Genomic DNA, 24145 nt, shown 5'->3' on the forward strand with positions numbered 1-24145 from the left:
ACCGAGAAAAAGCCCCCAAAACTTGCATCGCAGGCATTTGCTGCATTTTATCTTTTTGTGGGCCCTCCTTCTGGTCATATATCAAGTGCGGTAAATGCCAAAAAATACGCCCCCAAATCATTGATTGCCGATCGATAACCTTTTGCGGTGATGGAGCATCCCATAAAGTTCTCGTCCCAGCTCATTGTCTGACTAATTAAATGATTTATCCCGAATCGTGAGGCAGAGGAGCTGGAAAGGAGATGGGAAAGAGTAAAAACCAATTACAATTACCGCACCCAGAGGTGCCACACTCACAGATATAGATATATGTATATATATATATATGTATACGTGTATACTTGGGTGCATCTGCGGCAGCAAAACTGCTGCCCCATCGACAAGCAACGGCCTTATCTAGATGCATACAAATCCAGCCAAGCGCACGTCAATTTATTTGCCAACTCTCGCCTCCTTTCTGGCCAACATCCACATCCATATCCATTCATGGCCAAAAGGAGGAGAATCGCACGTATTTACCTATGAGAAGGCTGCGAAGTTGGCGCTGCATGTTTTATGCCTCCTCCTGCATCTTTAACGAGGTGTTTATTTTCACAACTCACAGCCAGCGGATGAGGGTGCGGATAGGGAAGGGGATGGGAATGGGGATGGGTATACAGATACTCGGATGACCACGCACAGATACAGATGCAGATACGTTCCCTTCCCAGCCCGCTGTATCTGGATCTGTGAGATTCGCGCAGTTGCAGCTCGCCGAAGGTGTAGAAACCAAGTTACCGCCCATTTTCGTGTCCAAATGCTTTTGGCCAACATGATGCAGATGCCAATTCAGAATGGTAGAATGGCCAAGGGGCGGGGGAGGGACAGCGGGTTATAGCCAGCACTGACGACGGGGCGTCTAAGCTATATAAGCGATGACGTTGATTCCACTGCACAGTGGAATCGTTTCGATATCTTCCGGAAAATGCGAATATGCTACCTATGAGTTATGTAAAAAGTTTAACTCTTTTTAATATCGATTTTCCAGTAGATAGTAAAACCAATTTGAAGACGGTTACTGATGAAAGGTAAACCTTATATATTTCAATAAATAAATACAATTCAATTAAGGCAAATTGCTATTTTTTTATTGTTTGCTTTTCAATTTTAAATGTTATATTTATTATATTTATTTTAAATCATCGAAGACCTACTTCCTACCCAGTGTTCGGGTGCACCACCCCCCGTTCCCCCTCCTACGCTCCAACGAACTGGCCAACCCGCTTGGCACTAAAACCACAAACGCTTTAATGATGCTGTTTTGTTTAGCGCAAATTGTTTGTTTCGCTGTCATAAACTGGTGCGAAAAATGGCCAAGAGAGCGACAGAGAGAGAGAGAGAGAGAGAGAGCGAAAAAGAGAGAGCTTGGGGCCCCTCACACACCCACACACCAACAAGCCCAGAGAGCGGGAGAGCGAGCGAGAGAGGAGGTGGCTCCACTTGGAGCCAAGCAGGTTTCCGGAATATCCACTGAACTATTGCTGCGCTGCTTTGGCGCAGGCGCACGGAGACACATGTGCGAGCGAGACGCCAACTGTAATGCTGCGCTGGAAGCACAAGGAAAGAAAGAAGAAGCACATGAACTGGCCCCACAAACTTTTTGCGGCTTTTTCCAACGCGACACTCGAGCTAAAACGCTCAGCGTGAGAGCCACGCAGCGATTCGCCGACGCCCCCGCCGAAAATCAGGACAGAAAGAGAGGGCCAGAGAAAGCGAGAGAGAGAGAGGGTGCGAGCGGCGAAGTGGAGTCAACAATTAGACGCCTTTAGACGCTCCATAATGCTAATGGCGTTGACAGTGCTCATCATCATCGCAGCGCAGCCACCGAAATCGTTTCGTTACCGGGTAGCCGGCATAACCGTTAACCGTTAACTGATAACCGCAGACCATACCGCCACCGCCACCGTCAATCGCCAATAGTCAATCGCCAACCGTCAATCGCCGCCGTCAATCGTCCAGCGAAGCGGTACGGTCACGCTCCAATCGCCGCGTAGCCGCCGCTCCAGTTACAGTTACAGTTTATCAATGTCACGCCGACGGATGCCAACCGCTGGAGCATCGCAGATACAACGCTACGTAGCTATATAGCTATAGCTATCTGATCGGAAAAACAGTGCGTGTGTGCTTATCTGATATCTAGTAACCATTAACCGATGTACGCGATCGTGTTGCCATAGCACCAACCCATTTATTGGGAGCTTCGATCAGTACAACCCCTTTTCCGTTTCTAAATGGTTAAAACATTTCAATTCCCGTTCCCTTTGATTTTAGTAGGACTGTTACCGTTTTATTTTATTCCTACAACTTTTATCCCGTTCCAAAATACACAACTTTTTTTTGCAAAATGTTTCTTTTGTAAAACATTGGCTCTTTTCAAATGAGATACGGTCAATAGGAATTAAAGGCCTACAAGTGTGTTTATAATCTACTTCGACTTGCAGAGACTTCGAATCGGGAAGTTTGAGAGGAGGGAAAGAGATTCATTTGTTTTTCCAATCAACGAAACCCCTACCAAATGGTCACCTGCGGCCGGCAAACGTTCAACATGCTGCCCATGGCGCCGACGAGTCCTTTTGTAAGCAGCAGCTCCTCGGTGGCCGCATCCTCGACTTCCGTTTCCGCCAGCAGCACCGTTTCCGCCTCCGCGAGCAGCAAGCCCAAGCTGGCCTTCAGCATCGACTCGATTGTGGGCGAATCCTCGACGAGATCGGCTCCTCTAAGGGTCAGTGTGATATCTTCGCCGCCGCCGCGCAGCGAAAGTCCCGCTTCGCCGACGAACACGAACAACAGTGGGCGCCGGACGCCCAGGGGCTATATCTACTGCCGCAGAAGGGATTCGCTGGACCGATCGCGCAGTCCGCAGAGATCACCGGTCAGCCGGTCGCCATCGCCCCCCAATGCAGGAGGCAATCCGCCAGCGGCGGGGAATACTTCAAAGTCTGGGGATCCATCGTCGGGAGCGGGAAATCCTCCAACCCTCATCCGTCCGTTGCCTCTGCCGGCGCCAAATCTAGCTTTAATCGGGAACCGCACCTCACCGAACGCCATGGCGGTGCGCATGGCGGGTCCGCCACACCCGCCGCCGCAGCCACCGCCGTTCCTTGCCGCCCAGTTCCAAATGGCTGCTGCACTGGCTCATCATCACCAGCAGCAGCAGCAGCAACAACAGCAACAGCAACTTCCGCCCGTGCCAACTGGACCGCCACATGGTCCGCATCCGCATCTGCCGCCCGGCCAAATTCCAATTGGAATCTTTCCCGGCGGACCGCATGCCGGACATCCTCCACACGGACACCATCCGTTCGGGAGTGCGCCGCATCTGATCCGGGATAGCTATCCGCTGTATCCATGGCTGCTCAGCCGACACGGACGCATTTTTCCACGATTTCCAGGCAGTAAGTAATCACACTGTTTTAAATAGATCTATTGTTTATTACAATATTTTCAATAAGATAACCGGTTCAGAAAAAATAACCGGTTTGGCAAGCAGTACCGCTAAAAATGGTTTCTTTAAATTGAAAAATATAATTTTTATGCATAATCATCTAAGCTAACAATTATTTTAATAAATTTACGGCAAATTTAACCACAGTTTAAGTTTATAATAATGCATATAATTTATTTTAATTTTTACCCGATTCTGATATCTGGAGTAGAACCCTCTTTAACAGATTATTAGAAAGATCGTTCTTACATATATATTTTTCATATTAGAACATTAGAATATTATGATAGTTTACGGTCGGTTTCATCTTCTGCAGATAGCAACCACCCCTTTTGTTGGTTATTTTTCGCTTTAACTAGTTTTCCGCAGTCATTATAGCCGTTTCAAATGGCCACTGAGAGCCACAGAGAAAAAGAAACCACACCTAAAGTCATATTCGAAGCACAGCACCATTATAGTAGAGAGGACCCCAATCAAGCAATTATTCAGTTATCGCTGTTGTTGCCGCGCAGCTCCATATAATTAAAGTTAAATAAGCAAATGGCAAACATTTATTACAAGTTAATTAGACGTGTATCGGGCTCATCATCATCAGAGGGAGCGGGACGGAGAATGGGAGCGAACAGGATGGGGGGAATGTGGAGAGAACCGAACCCATTTTGATAACTATTTCCAAACAAATTACATTTTAATTAAATTGTTTAAACAACATTACACACATCGTTAGGTCAAGCAGCGTACCTAAATGGCCAGCCAAGTGTGTGAGTGTGTGTTTAGCATTTATTCACTCTATTTATACTTTTTCTCTTCACTCGAAATTACCATTAATGGCCGACAGACGGCGCCAGTTGCTCATGCGGCGGGCCCATGCGGCGTATGTGTAACGTACGAAAAGTGCAACCAGTGAAATGTTAATGCGTTTTTAATTGAGGTTTTGGGGCAACCAAGCAAAGAACCGAGGAATGGTAAAAAACTGGCAGATAGAAGCGAAGAGCCACCGCAAAGCGCATCTCAAAAACATTGTCATTTATTACGGTTTAACCACTTTTTCCTACCATTCGCTGCTCTCATAATTACCATTTGAATTTCCAGACCATGTTGGTATCCATGTTTTTTTTTCGTTTTTCGGCCGGTTAAATATAATAATAATTTTCGGCACACTCACACGCCTTTCACCTGCTTAAGTGTACATGTATCCCCGTTACGCCTTAATTATGTTGTACTCCGTTTCATTATTTTCTCCCTTTCTACTTGTTTTCCAATTTCCCGCCGCTCCTTCTCTTTTTTCTCACTTTTCTCCGCGCCGCCTGTAATTTTCGCTTGATTTATGAACGTGAAATGTCAATGTTTCGCATAACGATTTCATTAATTGTAAATGTTTTTCATCTCCGTTTGTTTTGTAACTCGTGTGAGTAATACCAGGTTACATGGGTTTGTTTTTCTTCCATTTTTTTTTATTCTGATCTGTAGTGAGATAATGGGGATCATCGCGATAGCGACGGTGATGATACGTCAGTAACTCAATTCAGCTTGCACGTGCTGCAATTTCTGGGTGTTGCCCTCTAATGCAGCCGTTGAAGTTCTGGGAAAACGGGTTAAATTAACAAGGCTTAGATCCTTATTGAAAAGGGCTTAAATAGAGGGCACTGTAATTGGACAAGCTGCTTCGGGATTTCCATTCGAAAGGCTTAGGAGTTAGCAGCTAACAATTAGTATACCTCATAAATATGTAACGTTAGAAATCTAATTAACGCATTAGGATATTTGAGTTGTATTCCTTAGTATCACTGCACTATTTCATTGGTATCTTATGTAAATAATTTTTCAAAAAGAAGTATGTATTTATACTCCGCGGCATGAAACTATAAGATCAGATATTAAAGTAGTGTTATGTAAAACCTTTTACTTCGCCCCTTTATAAAATTGCCCATTTCAGTAGTACACAGATTCCCCCTGTTCAAAACCATTATCCCAACAAACCCACAAAATTCCATTCATACATCCCGACTGCAAATGGCCATTCCCGTCAAATCGATCATCACAACACATCATCCCCGTCTGTCATTCATTTGATTTCAATTATCGATTCCAAGTCAATGTCCTCATACGCGAGGAATGCAATAAATTAATGAAAAAATCATGAGAGCATAAAAATTAAGCCCTAGCTCGGTAAAAAAGAAAGCAAACACAATTGCACATAAGTGATAAATAATAGGGCGCACAAAAAGGCCAGGACAGTCGAACAAACGAAATCGAAACGAAACGATCCGGCACTTCCATCATGGGCTAAAAAATAAGGTACACTCGAATCTCTATATATACAAAAAATGACAGCTGACAAGGGTGTGAGCCACTGCAAAAAAAAAGAAAAAAACAAATATAAAAAACAACAACTTGGCCAGCAGAGCGGACACATCAATTAATTGTCAATTGCGCGTATTTTCGCACGGCGGTTTCCTTTGTGTCCACAAAGCTGGAGGAAAAAAGGAAAAAAGTGGGAAAAACTACACACACACTTCATTGAGAGCTGCTGCAGAGCTAGAAAAAATAATTAAGTGGCCATTGTGAGCGGCGGCATTATCAATTATACAGCCTCTTCTAAGATACAGTCGTGTATCTTGTATCTTGCAGCTACATTGTTAGCTGTCAAATGTAACAAATGTCAAGCGATCGTGGGCTATATAAAAAAAAAGAAGCCGAACTAGATCACTCTGGATGCTACCTCCTGGCAATCGTTTGTCAAGTTCATAGCAAAAACCAGGCACGCAGTCAGTCCGCCGAGTCAGTTGCATCTGTCAGATACGTGGATACATGGCCATCAATGGTACAAGGCTGCATTTATGAAGTGTCGAATTGACAAGTTCCCATTCCCATTCCCAGTCCATGCCATTCCCTCTTCCCTTTTCATTGTTATTGTTATTTTTTCCAGCCCGGCGGTGCTAACAAGGCACAATGCTCGAGTCGCAAGATAAATTTCTGGGGTTGTATCTTGTATCTAATGGCTGCGCGCCCTTTCTCCTTGTATCCTTTCTCTATTAGCTGTTTATTTTTGCAATGGCTTAGCTTCTGTTGTATAGCTTGTGTCGTATTCTATGAACGGACTTCCTGCCTCCGAAATCGATTCGATTTGGCTATAACAATATTGATTTTGTAATTGGCACACCTTGCGGCAGCCAAAAGATCCTTCAGCTTAGGCTTGTTCACTAAATTATATCACAACAAACGGCTGGTTTAGGTTGAATGTTTGGCTAGGCAGATCAACTTAGCAGCTTTGAAAGACCTAGAGTTTTAAGATGACAGTTTTGGGGGCAGTCAGAACGATCTGAAAATTGGTTAACCACTGGATTATGATTTGCTGTTTTTCAGGAAATATCAACAGTTATACATCTTTAAATGTTTGATACAAAGTGTTTTCTTCACTGAAGATAGATCTATTGTTTATAAAACCATAACAATCACTACTAATTTAGTTTTATATCGGGAAAAATATATAGTGCTGAAATACGCTTACTCGGCGCTTCGTAAGGCTCCACTATACGTTACCTTTTGCCCAGTACATTCATGTGCCCCACCAGAAATCTCAGTTGCATCTCGCACAGTAGCCTGCTGCCTCATATCAATATTCAAATTGTGGCTCAATTGAAAATTTGTTAACTCGCAGACGCAAAAGCCAAGCTGGACTGGGCTTCAAGGTGGGGATTGGGCCTGGGAATGGTTATGGGTATGGGGGATATGGTCTTCCAGAAATCGTGATAAACGTCAAAATATCACGTTGTGCCGGCTGAAAGGAAGAACAATGGGTCCTCGGTCCTCCAAAGAGGCGTCGTTGGCGGCTTTTAGGAGCGCTAAAGTGTTCGGCTTGGCGTCCAGGCCGAAGAAAGCCAGCTCCTCTTGGCCAGGGCCAATTGTTTTGGCCTTATCAGCGATTCTGGGACATGGCTACAAAAAAACAAAAAAAAAAAAACACAGCGCCGAAAGCGGCACGAACCAGAAGCCCTTTGTGTTCTTTCGCTGTGTGTTTGGCGGGCCATGTCTGGAAATTTGTTTATTGTTTTGTAATGAGCGTGTGCAACATGTGAGTGGCCACTGTGTGCGGCATCTTTGCCCGCGGCATTCGCGGAATTCATAATCAACAATTTGAGGCACAACGTCATCTAATTGGCAGAGCAGCCAGCGAAGGATGCCGCTGCTCGGCTCCTCAGATGGGGTATATAAATACAATGTTTTATGAAATCAATATATTCGATGGTAAATCAATTTATATTAGTTAACCTAAGTACTTCACTCCTTTAAGAGTGTGTAAAATTAGTATTATATTCACTTTCTATCATTAAGTATTATTACATTTCATTACATATTTTTAGTTAGTTTCCAAGCAGCAGTCATTAACACTCTGATTCCCGATCTCTTGCAGATTTCCTGTTCCAGCCATTCCGCAAGCCAAAGCGGGTGCGCACCGCCTTCTCGCCGACGCAGCTGCTCAAGCTGGAGCACGCCTTCGAGGGGAACCACTACGTGGTGGGGGCGGAGCGGAAGCAGTTGGCCCAGGGACTCAGCCTGACCGAAACACAGGTGAGATGGGCCACGCCGGGTGGCGGCCACCCTTAATGCGCATCAAATTCAATAAGCACCCCCAGTTCAACCCCTTCGGTTAGGGGCTAAGTGATTGCATGTCGTCTGGTCGTTAGCCCAAGAAGTGCCGGAGTTACTGAGTTATTAGCGCTTCCAGTTAGGGCCTTGCAGAGGTTAAGAGCCGCGCAGTGGCACGGGGCACTTGACTGTGCACCCTCGGGGGCATAACTGGGAGGCAGGCCGTAAATAGAATTAAAGGACTCGTTAAACTTATTTACGGCTTGCCAAAAAAAAGAGAGTACGAACACCGATAGCCAAATGGAAGGGTTAAAGAACCTCCCCCAAGAGGGCTACTCAGAGCTCAATTGCTTCCTGAAAGTGCGCTTAGGAAAATATTTATACTAAACAGGGGTTAGAATGGACTCAAAGTGTTGGTCACAAAATGGTTGCTTTAAATCTAAATTGAACAATTAAATAAAATAATAGCTAATCTATTGAATAACAAGACAAATTGTATATAACATTAAAGAATCTTCTAATTTTGTGTGCCCACTAGGTTAAGGTGTGGTTCCAGAACCGACGCACCAAGCACAAGCGGATGCAGCAGGAGGGCGGCGATGGCAGCGACACCAAGAGCAACAAGGGCAGCTCCTCCGGCGGCGGAGGCGGCGGCGATGGGGAGGACGATGCCAAGCACGATGGGTCGCAGCACAGCTACGAGGATGCAGAGGATCCGGAGGACGAGGACGAGATCGAGGAGGACGACGAGGACGAGGTGATCGACATGGACGACTACGGCAGCGAAATGGATGCGGAGGAGCACCAGCGGCTGCGGGAGCAGTTCCAGCAGCAGTTGGCCCAGCACCAGCAGCAGTTCATGCAGCAGAATCCCGGTGAGGCGGCCACCCTCAGTCCGCAGCAGCAGCACCAGTTGCTGCAGCAGCACCAGCAGCATCTGCAGCAGCAGCACCAGCAGCAGCAGCAGCACTTCATTCAGCAGCAGCAGCTCTATCTGCGGGAAAGGGAGAGGGAGAGGGAGAGGGAAAGGGAGAGGGAGCGGGAAAAGTCGCGGGAGCGGGAAAATCAGTAACTAATAGTTGGCCATCAACTATCTCCGCTATTTTGTGTTCCTTTGATTTCATGTAAATTATTTGTCAACTGTATAGCTTAATTTTAATTGTTTACTACATAAAAAATAAATAACAAAGCCAATAAAAAAAAGAAATCAAGTTTTCGATGATATAGAAGTTATTGCCACATATGATGGCCATTTACTGGCAAACTCATTACCAATGCACAACAGCTATCGATCAGCTGCCAAAATATAACCAATCAATGGGCCAAAAAGAAGAAAAACCCGCTAACAAGGCTTTTCCTTTATTGAGTTGTTGATGAAAGTCCTCATTCCCGGCGAAAAATGTTGTGTGCCAAACGTTGACAGTAAAAAGTGCAATCAACAATTACGAGTTACGGTCTCATAAGGCGGCCAAAAAATAAATGTCAGTTAGCAGAGGCCCAAAATTGATGGCAAAAATTGATATTCGGAATGCAAATGATTGCCTATAAAATATATTTACTATGCAAAAATCGCTCGAGGGTTACGTACACATACCAATATGCATTTGGGCCAGCAATTTGGACTCATTTAAAGCGAAAAGCGAGCTAAACCCAAAATTAAACTGACAAAACGGCAGGAGATCACTGAGTTGCCCAAAATATACGAGCCCGTTGGCAATGGCAGGCCGAAAAAAAAGAACTTAAAATATATATAAATAAATTCCCCGCGTTTTTTGATATGGCACGTTAGTTCCAGGCGATCCGGCGAAAAGTTCAAGGTAATTGCCGTTGTCAAAGCTGCGCAACGAAAAGTGGGCGGGCACCGTGAAAACTTGGCCAACAATTTATGGGCCACTTGACTACAAGCAAAGGGTGTTGAGGTTGCACGCGAGCAATCACCAGAACACCAGGACGGAAAAAAGCACGGGCTTCCTCCACCGCCAGAATGCCTGGAAAATTCTCGTATTTTGCATAAACGATGTGAGAATTACTTAATTGCAGATGGAATGGGCCCACGCCCACCCATGCAATTATATATGTCGGTTTGCTCTGCGTTTCCTCTGTGGGCCGCGAATTTATGAGGTCTCGACTCGACCCACAAAATGAAGTTGTCTACTGCGAGTTGCAGGTGTCTCAGCAGCTCGACTGGCACTCGACTGGAAATTCCAGAGCAATGGAAGGTGGTCTCCAAAATGGAGGGTCGGGGTCACCAGGCACTGCACTTTGTTTGCCCCTTCGAAAGCTGCACATTTTGGCAAATATGTGCCTTCATTGGACAGCAGCTTTGTGGGTTTTGCAGGTTTTTTGTCCACATGTTACCGGTCATGTTGGTCAACTATTAAAGTGGCAAGTATAAATTGTAAACGAGCGTTAAATATAAGTTATTATGCCGTAGTAATAACACTCTTGTGTTTAATAAATACACATTATATTTCTTTCTAATTAATATTTTGTAGATCTCACCTTATACATCGCAATTTTACGTATACACATGGAAATTAAGTATTAAATAGACTTAGTTCCTGGTCTCTGGCAAGTGCATTGAATAATCGACTTTCCCCGTGTTTCTTGGCTTTTCCGTTGGCAAACCCTTTCGTTTGATTTTGGCGTGTCTGCCAGCCGCGATGACGAAGACAAAGACGATGGCGATGACTTTGAAAACAAAGCGAAAGGGAAATGGCTTTCAGCCAAGCCACTTGGAGCATATTAAGGGCGTCATTAGTTCCCCAGGCACTGCAAATTTGACAGGTGAAAGGAGTGGGGGCGACGGCGATTGAAGGGCCTGACACTTGCTGCAGTGCAGCAACAGCAACAGCAGCAACTGCAACTGCAACAGCACAGAAGCAGCATTAACCCTTTAGGTGGCAAGTAAAAGTGCTGGGATATATCAAAATAAAACATAAAAACTGTGAAGAATTATTTCATCTTTAATAAAAAAGTGAAGAGTGTAAAGAAAAGACTTCAGTACTATTACAGAGCTTTATTTTTGTCCGAGTTTGTTAAATAAGAGCACCTTAATGATTAGACTCTTATCGTTGTGAGCAAATCTTATATTATATTATATTACATATTATCCATGTACCTAGTATGAAAGGGTCAAATTTCGCCCATTGGGTGTCGAAGGGTTAACCGAATACGAACGTGCTGGCAACGGCGTAGGCGTCCGGGTTGTTATTGTTGTGTCAGGTTTTCAGCTATTTAGCGGCAATTTGTATGGGAAAAGTTTGCCAAATGTAAACGGAATTGCAGTTTAAACCTCATTTGGCGCACATCGTGGGCGGTCGATAGAAATAGGCGACTGCAATACCTGGAATACAGCAGTAAAAACAGTACGTTTAATAATTGCAAAGTGTTTTCTATTCGCCTTCGTTTCCACGTCGTAAATCAGCGATTGTTCAGTCAGTCTCGGCTGGCGCCTCCTGCTCGAACATAAATTTAATTGAAAGACTGGGATCGAGGCTGGAACTTCGACGGGAACTGGGTTTGGGCCAGAAAGCCAAAGACTGGGCCAAAACCCAAGAGCCAATGAGCCAAAGATGCCAGCCGGAGGTGGAGGCGTCAATTGGCAAATTGGTTTCCATGTCAGCCAGCAGGAAAAGTTAATTTTCTCGCCGCCATAAATAACACCCTGATCGACTGGAACTACGGCACGATCGAAGGCATCAGAGGATCTCCATCTGCCGATCGGGAATTGGAATAGCAATGCGAATCTCCTCTGGCAGGTGAGCATGGGTGCTGTCAGTTTCGATTCCAAATGCAATTCCCTCGCAGGCCAGAAGCCACGTTTTTTAATGCTTTTTTAATTGGAAATGCACAGCAGCACGCTGATGACGCCCCAAAATGCCGGTTTGCCATTACGTAATTGCAATTTAATGATCGAGTCTGCGAAAATTCAACAAACATTTTTCAACTCACACATACGTGTGTGCAAAGGATGCCCCGAGGCATTGTTTATAATAATTTAAATATACTAATTTCTTTTAAAACATCAAGTAAAGCAAAGAAAGCGTGTTTAAGTAGAGACAGAGTAATAATGATTCGTTACAACAGTAGATCGAAGTGCTTTGCGCTTTTAATTGACTCTCTTAATTAAACACTTTAATAAATTGCCAATTAACTGAAAGTGGAAACTGCACGGCATCTATAAGCGAATACAATAAGAGCAAGCCATTGTTAAAGTTTTCCTGCAAATAAAGGAAGTATAAATTACGTTCGTGGAAAATCTTTGACAGATTGCCACACAAATGATTTGTTAATTTCGTATAATTGTGGATTTGTCCAAGTGGAAAATTTATGTGGCTGCCCTGATGAAAATTAACATTAATTAGGCACGAAAAAACGGCAACAAATTCAATTTAATGCATTCCCTGCTTCTTTTTTTGTTTTGAAAATCCTCTCATTTTGTGGAAATTAATGAGCGTCCATTTGGCGCACTCCGCTGCCACGCCCACAAAGTACACGCAAGCCTTGTTTCTCTGGTTTTTCGTTTCTCTCCGCGCTTTTTGTTTATAGAATCTGCCTTAGTTATATTTATAAATTAATGGCCCGAGATAAATGGCAAGTGATTTGTTTCAAGCGACTTTTTTGGGAACCACATTGGGCGCCGGAACATGCTAAATGCTTCGGTCTACTTTCTGGGAGGCCCCTAATTTTTGGGAATCGAGTTCAGAGGGTGTGTTAGCCATGAATCTCTGATGTTCTCCATCCAAACCCCTTTGTTCTGAGGGCGTGGCAATCTGAGCAAGTTTTGGTTTATGAATTTGTAACAAATTGGGGAAAGATCTGAAATCGGTCGTGACCTAATGATGATGAGTTCTGATGGGTAGCTGAAGTATGACTCACAACCAGAAAGACTTTCTGGTAAAAGACTTTCAGTAAAGTAATAAAGCATTTCTTAGGGAAAAATGATCACTTTCAGTAATTATATAACTAGTTGATTTGGGTATTGATTTCGTTGTTAGCATGTTACTTTTAGACTCATTTTGCAATTACCTATTAGGTACAAAGATCTTTATTAATAAGTCTTATTAATCACTATCAATAAATACGCCCCTTATTTTTGACGCATCCCCCGATTCCTCCCACTTAATCAAACTAACTTATCCATCCCCAAGTTACTTCTAAGGTTCACCTGACCAGCCAATTAACTAATTAACCTTTGACCCAATCGAGAACCGCCCCTTGCAACAAAATCAATAAGTGCATGTGGGCGCATGCCACGCCCCCGAACATGAGTGAAGCTCAATTTAAAAGCCATTTCGCTTTGTCGCCGCCGACAAATTGCCGACATTTGCTATTAAAACCTTTTTGAAGTCCCCCCTGCATGTCGGGGTCACCACTCGCTGTTTGCAGTTTGCTGTTTGCTGTGGGTATGCTAAAAGTTTTTGTGGCACAGTCGATAAATCTGCTGCCTGAAAAGGCAACATAGCGTCGGCCAACTACTTTAAAATAATTAATGGGTGCGGCCCAGCAACCGAAGTTAGCCAAGTTTCGACGCTGACAATTGGCTAAATTATGGGGTCGCCTCACAATTCTTATGGCTGCAGCGGCGGGGGTTTTCTCTAGCGGGGGAATTACGAAAGGAGCGGGGTGCTTGGACACCTGTCCCCCGTCCACTTCAGCGAGGTTGCACTGTGAATGCCATTCGCTGAGCCCAAATCAAAACAACAACAGCTGCCACATTGAGCCAGTTAATTAACACATTTCCGTGCAGCCGCTCATTAGGGGAAATCTGGCAAATTGCTAAAAAGATGTGGGGATTAGAAGGGGTTGGAAAACACCTGCATCTATTTTATGGTTTTCCTATAAGGTGTAATTTTTCAGTTATTTTGGAAAATAAGAAAACTACCTTATACTCTACTACTACTACCTTATATGCAAGCTCTGCCCTTAATTCAAAAAAGATCTTGCATTCTGTTGATCCTATAAGCTAACTCAAGTTTAATAAAATTATAATTAAATTAAAATTACGAATAAAGTTGGTAATTGCTTCCAAGACCTAAATAGAACCCCGCCGTATAAACATTTGGCTGTGCGAAATGGCTTGGCTGTGCAAATGATGAGTGTGCCTCTAAGCAAAAGCCGTGCAAATAAACTTAAGTTAATTAACTTCTGGTAACATTAATTTATGCAGCATGATTAATTACCCCGAAAACGATCTGCCTGCCATGTTGGCCTCGCAGTCAGAAGTCTGGCCCAAGCGGAGGCCCAAAGCTGGCGCGGATCGAGTCGGAGTTGGAGTTGGAGCCGTGGTCGGAATCGAGCAAGTGGCCAATGGTCGATGGTCGATGGTCAGTGGATAGTGGACAGTGGTTGGCACGTCAGCCGGCGGCCTGTCAGCGTTGCCTGCTACCGGGAGGCAAGAGCAGAGACGTCTCGGCTGCCACAACTCAAACTGCATGCTGCACAGAGAAAAATTGGAGGATACTTATACTTAATTCTGTTTAAAATGATGCAAAATATTTGGTATAATTTGACATTAATTATGGTAACTAGATAGTTTGTGTAATATATATCGCACACCCATTTTTCGGGATAAAAAGAGTTTTTCCACCATTTTTGTTTCGGCTAAGATACTTTTTTTCAGTGCTGGCGATTCGCATCGCTGCCGCAATTTCGCACGCAGTTCCGTTTGGTGCGCGGTGGCGATCGCCGTCGATGGAGGGGTAGGATGAGGAGGAGGGTTTCGTGTGGGCAGAGGGGGCGGTGTGTACAGCTGCAGCAGCAACCAGTTGAAAACGCCATTGGTCATTTGCAGCAGCAGCAGCCAGAGCGAAAAGGAAAAAAGCAAGAGCAACAGCAGCGCCGGCCATTAAAATGACATAGAGCCAAAAGACGAAGCACGAAGTTCCAGAAGGCAGTCAGTTGGCCGGGAGCAGGGACGAATGCGGGGTATGAGGCAAGTCGTGGCCACTGCTGGCACACAATATTTAACCCAAACACATTGCTCCGGGGACCCAGGAGCAGGGAGTTGGGAGCAGGGAGCCGGGAGCTGGGAACCGGGTGCCCTGGCCAGCATGTGTTAATGTCCGCCAATGATCTTGGTGCCCGGCACTCCAGACTGGCCGACAATTAAATTCGTATTAGCGCAAACACTGGTGCAGATGGACACCAACTTCTAGCCGAGAGCTAATCAAATGGATTTATTCCCTGCCAGAGGACAGCAGCTGCTCAATGATTGGAAAACGCGTCAATATTTGCTCTAAATTAACTTCATTTAGCATAATGTAATTACAGGTGGTGCTCGAAGGAGCAGGGTGATTGCAAATGTATTCATTGGATAGTAACAAATAATTAAGATAAGTAGTAAATGAATCCGACACTTGATTTTAAGGTGGTATAAACTCTGTTTTTATTTTATGCATATGCAAATTGTATTGACACTATAGACCATTTTATATCAAACAGTAGGGAACAAGGATTTTTTTTATGTTTTCGCTAGGAGATTTGGTACTATAACTAAGCTGTTTTAAGTGCTCATAAAGTGACGTTGATTGTAAACGTGAATAAATTTAAATTTAGCTAACTATCTTAAAGTATATTGCAATTCTAGACCTGATGAATGTTAATAAGCCCTTTTTTTAATGGTTAATGACAGTAATTTCATTTTTCAACTAGCTATAATGAATACAAAAAAGCTGCGATATCATAGAAATGTATTATAATGAATATTGTTGTGGTTATTTTCATATTTAAAGCATATTTCAGACCATCTGCCAGATGAATTTGTACTTCACTATGTTAACATTTTGTTTTCCAGTTCAAGGCCAAATCTCCAGATTCAGTTAGCACTCAACACGGAGACCGCATTTTGCAAATGAGTTTATCTGCGGCCGCCGATTTCAGCAATTCTGGCAAAAGCCTTTTAACTGCTCGCAAATTTATGTCCCAGCTTAAGAAAACACTAAATGAGTGCCATGCATTTTTTTTATCGCACGCAGCAGAGCAACACAACAACTAATTAGACATGTTAAAGAACTTGTTCGGAGTCTTCCCCTGATTTCTGATTTCTGCGGCTCTGCGTTTCTCTGGCCGGGCATTGAAATGGTAACAGGCCAAAGACTCAGCCAGCACACACATTTAAAAATGCTCAACTTAATTAATTGCCCAGCAAATGCCGGGATAAGGGACTTTAGCCTGTTGGCTTGTTGACGCGTTGGCTGGCCATGGGTTAAGTGTGACTAAAGCCAATGACTTGATATTTGCCGCACGATAGGATGCCGTCGAGGATCCCAAAGGGTTGGGGCTTCGCTGTTCGGTGTTCAGGTCTCGAGGACCTCGTTTCGCTTTTCATTAAACAAATATCCAAACACTTTTGCCGCTGATCCGGCGACACAGATTGCGACCCGGCTGGAGTTCGGGAATCCGCGTCCGGGGCACATTCTCAATTTCAATTTCGTACCTCTGGCTGGCGACAAAAGGTCTGCCAAAGTCTTGGCAACTTGTTAATGAAGTTTTATACCCTTTCCCCACATGGCATTTGTTGCATGCTCTGCGCGTGCTGGCCAAACGCAGGCTAATCGAATTGGAAAGGCTGGCGATTTGACACCAAGTAATTTTTGGATTAACTAAGAATTTCCAGGTGTTTATAAGCCATTTGCTCATTGAATTCCTAACGATTTTAATTGGTTTTGCTTGAGGTATTGGAATCTGTAATATATCTAATATTAAATGGTTAAATAGTCAATTGTAAATATAAATACTATAACATTTACTTTTAGTTACTTTTGTTGTTCTATTAATTTTACCTCTTCGAACAAGCGAATCCGAATTTATTCAATCAGCCTTAGAATCCTCCTTTTTGCCCGGTTCTCAGACAGCTCTGCTCATATTTCATCATCGCTCTCCGCATTAGCCAGGTTCATTAAGGCTAACACGCCCCCAACAACCACAAGACGATCAATGAGCAGTGATTAATTGATGATTCGACTGCATGAAAAACATTTGACGGCACAATCAAATTAAGGCGGCAAATAAATGTGAGCCAATTATTAAAACCTAATTTTGATGTAGACACCAGACATGAGACGCGTATTCGATAACCGATTTCACAGCTCCCCCCGACCCACCATTTCCACTTCCAGATGCTCATCAGCGGAGGAGCCTAATGAGCCGACATGCACTTGGGATGCCGGGATGTGCCGGCTGTGGTCGTACAACTAATCAAGCTGTTCGAGCTGCCAACTCTGATGCATTTCCCAAATTGATGCCCTCGGGATTGATGGCTACGAGCGGCTCGAGTGCCTCCGACATATGCAAAACATTTTGTTTATACACATTTCCAACCTGACAATGGATAGGCGGTTGAGGGGCCTAACAAACAGACAGGCTCAAATACCAGTGTCTACAAATAAATGAGCTGAAAATGCAGACAAATCACAGGCGCTGAAGGTGAAAAAGCTGCCAGCTCAAGCTGAGATGAGGTGAAACGAGTAGAAGATAGTGAGTATACCATATGCGAACAATCAGTGTATAGAATCCATAAGTATTATAGTTGCTGGTGCCTATTATCCCGATCTAGGGACACAAAAATATCTATTTTATATACAATCCCCGTTAATAACCAAAAGATAAACAAATCTATTTCAATATCTGTAGCTGCGCCAAATTAACCGCAGGCATTCTGTCTCCGTTCCTTTGTTAATTTTTTGGGTTTTCTCTTTTTGAAAAATCGAATCGCAGTTTGAAGACCCTCTTGTTTGCTTTGTTTTTGCCTTTGATGAGTATTGATGAGTTTTAATAAATTGCCGATGAGTTGGCTGACATGAGCACCAGAAACGAGGAGATTCAACGCCTCGGCTGAGAAAGAGCAGCAGAATGCATACGCGTGGATGAGAAGCAGATGAGCATTTGAGTGATGCGTTTTTGAAAGTGGCGTCGAATTTCTCAACCGTGAAGCGCCATGCAGAGCAGCGGTAATTGAGATGCTGCCCGGGATCGGGATCGGGCCCCATCTTCACAATATGTGTAGAGAACGCGGTGTATCCATTTAATTGCCGCCATTATTAAACCCATTTATCGTGTTTTCGTTGCAAACTGTTCAGGTGTCTGTGGGGATCGGGATCGGGTTTGGGATCTGAATCCCAGATGCAGATGGAGATGCCTTGCCTCGGCGCAATTAGGCTGAGCAGCTGCCCATGATGTGATGCTGATGCAGCGCTTTACATGGGAATTAAGTTGTTTTGCTTAATTAATAAAAGTGGTTTTTAATAGAACGCCATTAGGCCGAGCGAGCGAGCAAACGAAAGACTGAGGCAACAAACTAGCAGGAAGCACCCACCGGGAGCTTTGTGCTCCTCAGGGCAGAAAAGTTTCCATATTACCCAGACATTAAGCAATTCGCCGGCTTGTCACACTTTCGAGTTCATCAATGTCAGTCGCGACATTCGTAATGATCATAATGATAATGATGATGATGACAGGGCAACCGGAATCGGTCGGAATATTTCCCTGTTTTCACCGTCACATAAAGTCGTATAATTAACATAATCATAATCAACAAAGTATAAACATTAAATTCAGGCTAATTACTTTATAACCGACACTCAACTGCGAAACATCTGACAGTGTTGTATGCTGAATTACCCCAAAAAAATACAAAAAACATGTTCACTTGTGGCAAACTCGTTTCAATTACGAAGAACCAAGCCAGTACACACCAACTGCAGCAACAACAAGAGATACTTAACCGGATGGAGCTAAAAAATAATACAAAAAACACACACATCAGCCACAAATTATGCGAGTGCGCGACAGTTTCACACATGCCAATGAAATTTGATTTAATTTTCGTCTAAATGGAGGCTATGATCACGTTTCTGAAGTCTGCCGGCATAAAACTGCAATGGCAACGAAAATTGTTACCTGGAATACACAAAAAAATAAATAAATTCTAGAATTGTTTCATAATTTTATGGAATATATCGTTAAGAGTCTACATCTTGTTTCTTATACCTCACAAATTTTCTCGCAGTGTGCACAGCCTGAATGTTCGGCAGTAGCTTACCGCCGTAAACTATTGCAACCGCTAACTGCCAACTGCGAACGCTCGAATGAAATTCGAGCAAGATTAAAAGGCAACGTTAACTCAAAACTCCGCTTCGGATTTTTATGACAAGCGCATGAATCCGTGTGCAATTGTAAGTGCGCCATATAATTTACAGATAATTATTATAATTACAGGTTATTTTCAGTTAACATGTTTGCAGTGGCCGTTGTTCTTGTTGCCGCGTGACTCGCCTGTGGTGAGAATTGTTGTTGCGGGCCAATTAGTTGGCTCTATTCGAGCTCCAAATATATTTTTGCAATAATAATTAAGTCGTTTGATGCGATTTAATTTCATTTTTTGTCCACTAATTAGTTTGCTTACGATTAGTTAAACGAGTACGTACCGAGCATAAGGCTTAGGCAACGAACCTGAAGCAAACGAAAGACTTAGGCAACGAACCCGCCAGCAGAGATGACACTTCGCTAGGGATAGTAAATACCTTATCTTTCGGGATGGGCATGTTTGTTACCGTTTGTTGAGAATAAGATAGAAATAGTTATTTGCGATCAAGGAAGCGATAAGACTAACATCAAAGATTTAACGACCACATAAAGTGAACCAGCGGATTCTTTTCCGTTGGACGATTTCATTCAACTTAATTAGGGAAAAGTTTCGAGTACCTGAGTCATCTCCCTCCCTCATAACTCTTTGGCCAATTATGCGTTATGGCCGAAACCGAAAACTGAAACTAAAAATACTGTATCTCTCGGCCTTTGGTCATAAATAAGTTCGCCAGTTCAGAAAGCACGAGTGAGTATAAGGAAAACAATCTATGGGCAGGGCCAAACAGGACAGAAAAGAGCCTGAACGGGTTGGTTTGGGCTTGGGTTGGTCGACTGTGGGCTTGGAGCGCGATAAAAATCGCTGGCAATTTGTTAAATTTAACGATTTCGAACCGCCAGCTAACGAAAACTGTGCCGAATGTTGGCCAGTTCGCCCCCGAACCGTTCCCTTCCTCTACTTCGACTGTTTTATGGCCAAATAAATAATTAAAATGATGCGTGGTGTTAAGTGCCGCCACGTCGAAAAGTTCGGTGGAGAACAACCAGCAGAAACACCAGGAACACCACCACAGCCACGGCGATATCTGAACCACACGCAGTCTGACCAGACCATTTCTTTTGAAAATTTGTCATAAATTTATCGCTTTCGCGACCGGGTTCACTAAACCCCCAACTTGGGCACGTACTTTGTCGCAGTCCGCGCTTAATTGCTTGTCATGTGGCATACATTTCAGCCGCAAATTGGCCACCAGATATGCGACCATTTGAGACGTGACCCTTGGCACGCGGACCACACAGCGTTTGAAGTTCTAGGGCCGCCAAAGTTGCAACAATGTTTCCCTTGGGTCCACGAAAATTTGCCAGCTGACCTTCAAGTAAAGTGATTTTGATATCAAGTTAAAGGCACAGGGTTATATTGTAAATAATTTTAATATAAAGAATCTTTGTTTGCTAAACTGCAAAAGCTAGAACGATGCCCATTTCATAAACTATTTTACGCATTTTTTTAAAGTTCGTTTAACCTTCATGAAATGGAAAAAATACCAAAATCGACCCTCATTAAAGTCGGCCACAACACAAACTGAATCAGAATAACACTCGGAATTCGGTTTAATTTCTGTTTTTAATGAAGTAATATGCTTTATGAGTGCTCGACTTCTTGCGCACAAAATGTCACTTGTCGCAGATTCTTGTCTTTGGAGATCTTTTTTTTATAGGTGTACACGATCGTAAAAGACAACTGACGCATAAAATGAGGTCTAGACCCTAATCTTAACAGATCTTGAACGGCGTTTATCAAAAACGAGAAAAATGGGAAATGGAAAATGAAGTAGCAAGTGTCTCATATATGTATGTGCTTCTTAGTAAATGCTGTCAGTGGAAATTTTTAAGTACTTTAATTTTAAGAAATCTGTTTTAATTGGAAGGCCCTACAGAATGGGATGTCTGTGCTTGAGGAAGTTCGCCTCGTATCCCTCAGTTCCACAGGACATTATGAACAACCTCAAGATGAATACAGCACGTAAGAGGTTATGGAGCTGTGCAAATCCAGAATTCTGATATCATAAAACTCCCCAGTAAGTCGTAGTCAGATCAAGTATCTGTATATTCGATTCTACCAGTTTTCAGGTGGAGGCAAAGATCCGCCAAGTCATCTGCACAAGTACAATTTCTATTCAGGACTACTGCAACTAAACCCCTTACTGCCAACCATATTGAACTCCATGTTCGGGGATAAAGTGACAATTACCTTTGTGGATTTCGCTCTGTTTCTGAGCACCTTTCAGGCCCATTCTCTTAAAACCTCCAATGAGCTTAAAAATGTGATGATGGACAAGAAGTTAAGGTGTAAGTTCAACAATATGGTCAAATGCTTCTGAGCCATTTAGGAAGCCTATATTACAGACTGTGAGATCGACAACAAGATGATGTATGACATAAGTAAAATGTTCATTCTTTCAGTAATTTTCAACATGTACGATAACAACAAGGACGGTCGTATTACAAAGTATGACTTAGTTGTAGTTGTCCACAAGCTGTTTTCAAATCTATTGGATCACGTGCAGATCATGCGCATTGTGGATACCATGATGAAGGAAATGGATCATACGGATTCGAACCAAATAATGTTCCAAGACTTCTGCAAAGCATTTGCAGTTTTCGATATGACCGAAATGGTGGTCACCTGGATACCCGAATACCATGGTCGAACCACAGATGATTTGCAATAAGTAATTCGTTTATTTATTCCACTGCACACAAATTTGAAAATTAAATGTACACATGATTTAGCCGCTGAGAGCCGTCAAAACCTGCGTTAAGAGTTTAAGAACATTAACCAGGGCGGGACTCAACAATGTTAACAAATTAAGGTCCCCAGATGAAAGACTTGAAAGTGCGCTCGATAAACTGGACAAAAGGGAGTTGTTTACACATGTGGTCCCAGTAGTGCCAGTTGTAGAATCAAGGAGTCCAGCAGCTTTAGATGTACGTATTATTTGCAGAATCAAGATCTTTAAAAAAAAACAATGTATATGCCTTTATATACAAATATGGATATGATACGAGCTCCCTTAAAAGTCACCATGATTTTTGAGTTATTCTAGAGCGAAATAGCTGTGCAGCTATCAAACAAAACTAAAAACCATGTGTATATATAGGCCAACTTCTCAAATTTGACCGATCACGACTTTGCCAAGATACTGAATATCGAAACAATATAGTTCGTGAGTTAGGTTTTAATCACATCGATTCCCGGCCTCCGAATGCCAAACTTTATGACTCTATTAGGGCGAAATTCGTATATGCGGCGTGGAAATGAGGTAAGCCAACAAAATGCCAACCGAAAGCCCATAAACTTTACTACCTTTGACTCCAGCTGATTGTCCATATATGCGGATATGCCTCTATATAGTCATACTCCCTTTGAGCCGATCTTTCGGGCGCGTTGAAGGAATCTCGTGGAACTGCCTGTTGTATTTTCGCTTAGCAACATAAATAACATTTTATTGGCAATTTGGTTGCGAAATTAATGTGCATACAGTTGGCAACTTTGGTAATTTATGCAAATAAAACGATCGTAAATTTGGCATTAAAACGCTTATTAAATGATCGTTTATTAACCCACTATTCTGTTCTGTTCGTTTTGGTTCGCTTAATTTGCCGAAATGGATAAGCCCCTCGCTGTTGCAACAAGGTTGCGATTTGTAGCACTTGCATAAATTAAGTGATTAACAGAATTGTTCTCAAATGTTGGCAGCTACTTACAAGATTGATATTATTTACGATCGGACCCCAACGAAATTTCCGTGTGTCTATAACTTCTGGGAAATCGCAGCTACAGCGGCTTAACAATATCTTCTGTGCCCCCATATTGTTTAATGTATTAGCTGGCGCATTGTGTGTTAATTTGACATTCCTTGGGAATGGGATGCGCATCAGGATCAGGCCTGCGGTTTGGGAATGGGATGGGATGGGGGATGGGGATGGGGAATGGGAATGGGGATGTTCAGGTCCAACACTCTGAGGAACGACAAACGAGGCTTGTTGCTGTCAAAAGCAAGTATTATAACCATATAAAATCAGTCGGCATGGCCACTGATTCTGTTGCTGCTGACCTGTCCCGGTCTTTATCCCCACTCCTCCTGTCCTCCTGTCCTGCTGTCTTCATGTCCTCCCATCATCATCGTCAGCCCCATCATCATCGTCTCGGACAGGATTAGCAAAATTAATGCGGCAAGCTGGATGCTGAGAATCCCGAGCTGTCAGCGCTTCGAGTCTTCACTTTATCAAAAAAAAAATCGGTTGATGTTGGAGAAGGGAGCGGGGTAAACCAAGCTGAAAAGGTGGAAGATTCAATAATTCAAAATATATATATTTTATGATATATAAAAATATGCTTTAAATTTTGAAAGTGCTTTACAACATATTATAGTTATCTAATAAATTAACTTATCCACCACTTAAATTTGCACAACATGTGAATGTATTGGCTTACATATTTTTGGAATAATAATCTCCCAAAATCATCGCATTAATCAATGATCCGCCTGAGACAACAAAGCTCATTTCATTCATCCAAACCCTTGTCAAAGGTGACACTGTAGTTCATTCCCCTGCCCCCTGTGTTATTATTTCCATTTTCTTTTCTCCCAAGTCCGAAAAAACACCTAAATATTGATTGATATCCCCAACGGTTTGGAAAATATTTTAAAAGCGCTCAGCGAATGGCAATGTGACTTTACACTGTGTTATTCCGTCTTTTTGTCCCCTATGAATGTTGATTTGGTAATGGGCCCCAAGAAGGAAGTGAAACTCGTATTCATTCATGGACGCGGTGAATAAACAGTATTCGGGGATTCATTCAGAAAGCATTCTTTGTTCAACCAGCTCACGGGCAAAAGAGCCTAGAGCTTGATAATGATGACTTAATAATTGAAATTTATCAAAATATATTAGGCAAATCGTCTTTAAATCCAAATA

General features: G+C 43.1%; 2 protein-coding genes across 2 annotated transcripts; both read left to right on the forward strand.

Moving 5' to 3' along the window:
- Positions 1-1673: 1673 nt before the first annotated feature.
- LOC6606466 (homeotic protein empty spiracles) lies at positions 1674-9269 on the forward strand. The gene is made up of 4 exons (XM_002031233.2): positions 1674-2152; positions 2481-3434; positions 7899-8056; positions 8613-9269. Exons 2-4 carry the CDS (start codon positions 2555-2557, stop codon positions 9144-9146), a joined length of 1572 nt encoding a protein of 523 aa, XP_002031269.1. The 5' UTR covers positions 1674-2152; positions 2481-2554; the 3' UTR covers positions 9147-9269.
- Positions 9270-21004: 11735 nt separating this feature from the next.
- Positions 21005-22180, forward strand: LOC6606467 (calcineurin B homologous protein 3). Its single transcript, XM_002031234.2, has 3 exons — positions 21005-21185; positions 21242-21511; positions 21626-22180. Exons 1-3 carry the CDS (start codon positions 21032-21034, stop codon positions 21892-21894), a joined length of 693 nt encoding a protein of 230 aa, XP_002031270.2. The 5' UTR covers positions 21005-21031; the 3' UTR covers positions 21895-22180.
- The last annotated feature ends 1965 nt before the right edge of the window (positions 22181-24145 follow it).

Source organism: Drosophila sechellia, chromosome 3R (genome assembly GCF_004382195.2).
Source record: "Drosophila sechellia strain sech25 chromosome 3R, ASM438219v1, whole genome shotgun sequence".
Classification (NCBI taxonomy): Eukaryota; Metazoa; Arthropoda; class Insecta; order Diptera; family Drosophilidae; genus Drosophila; species Drosophila sechellia.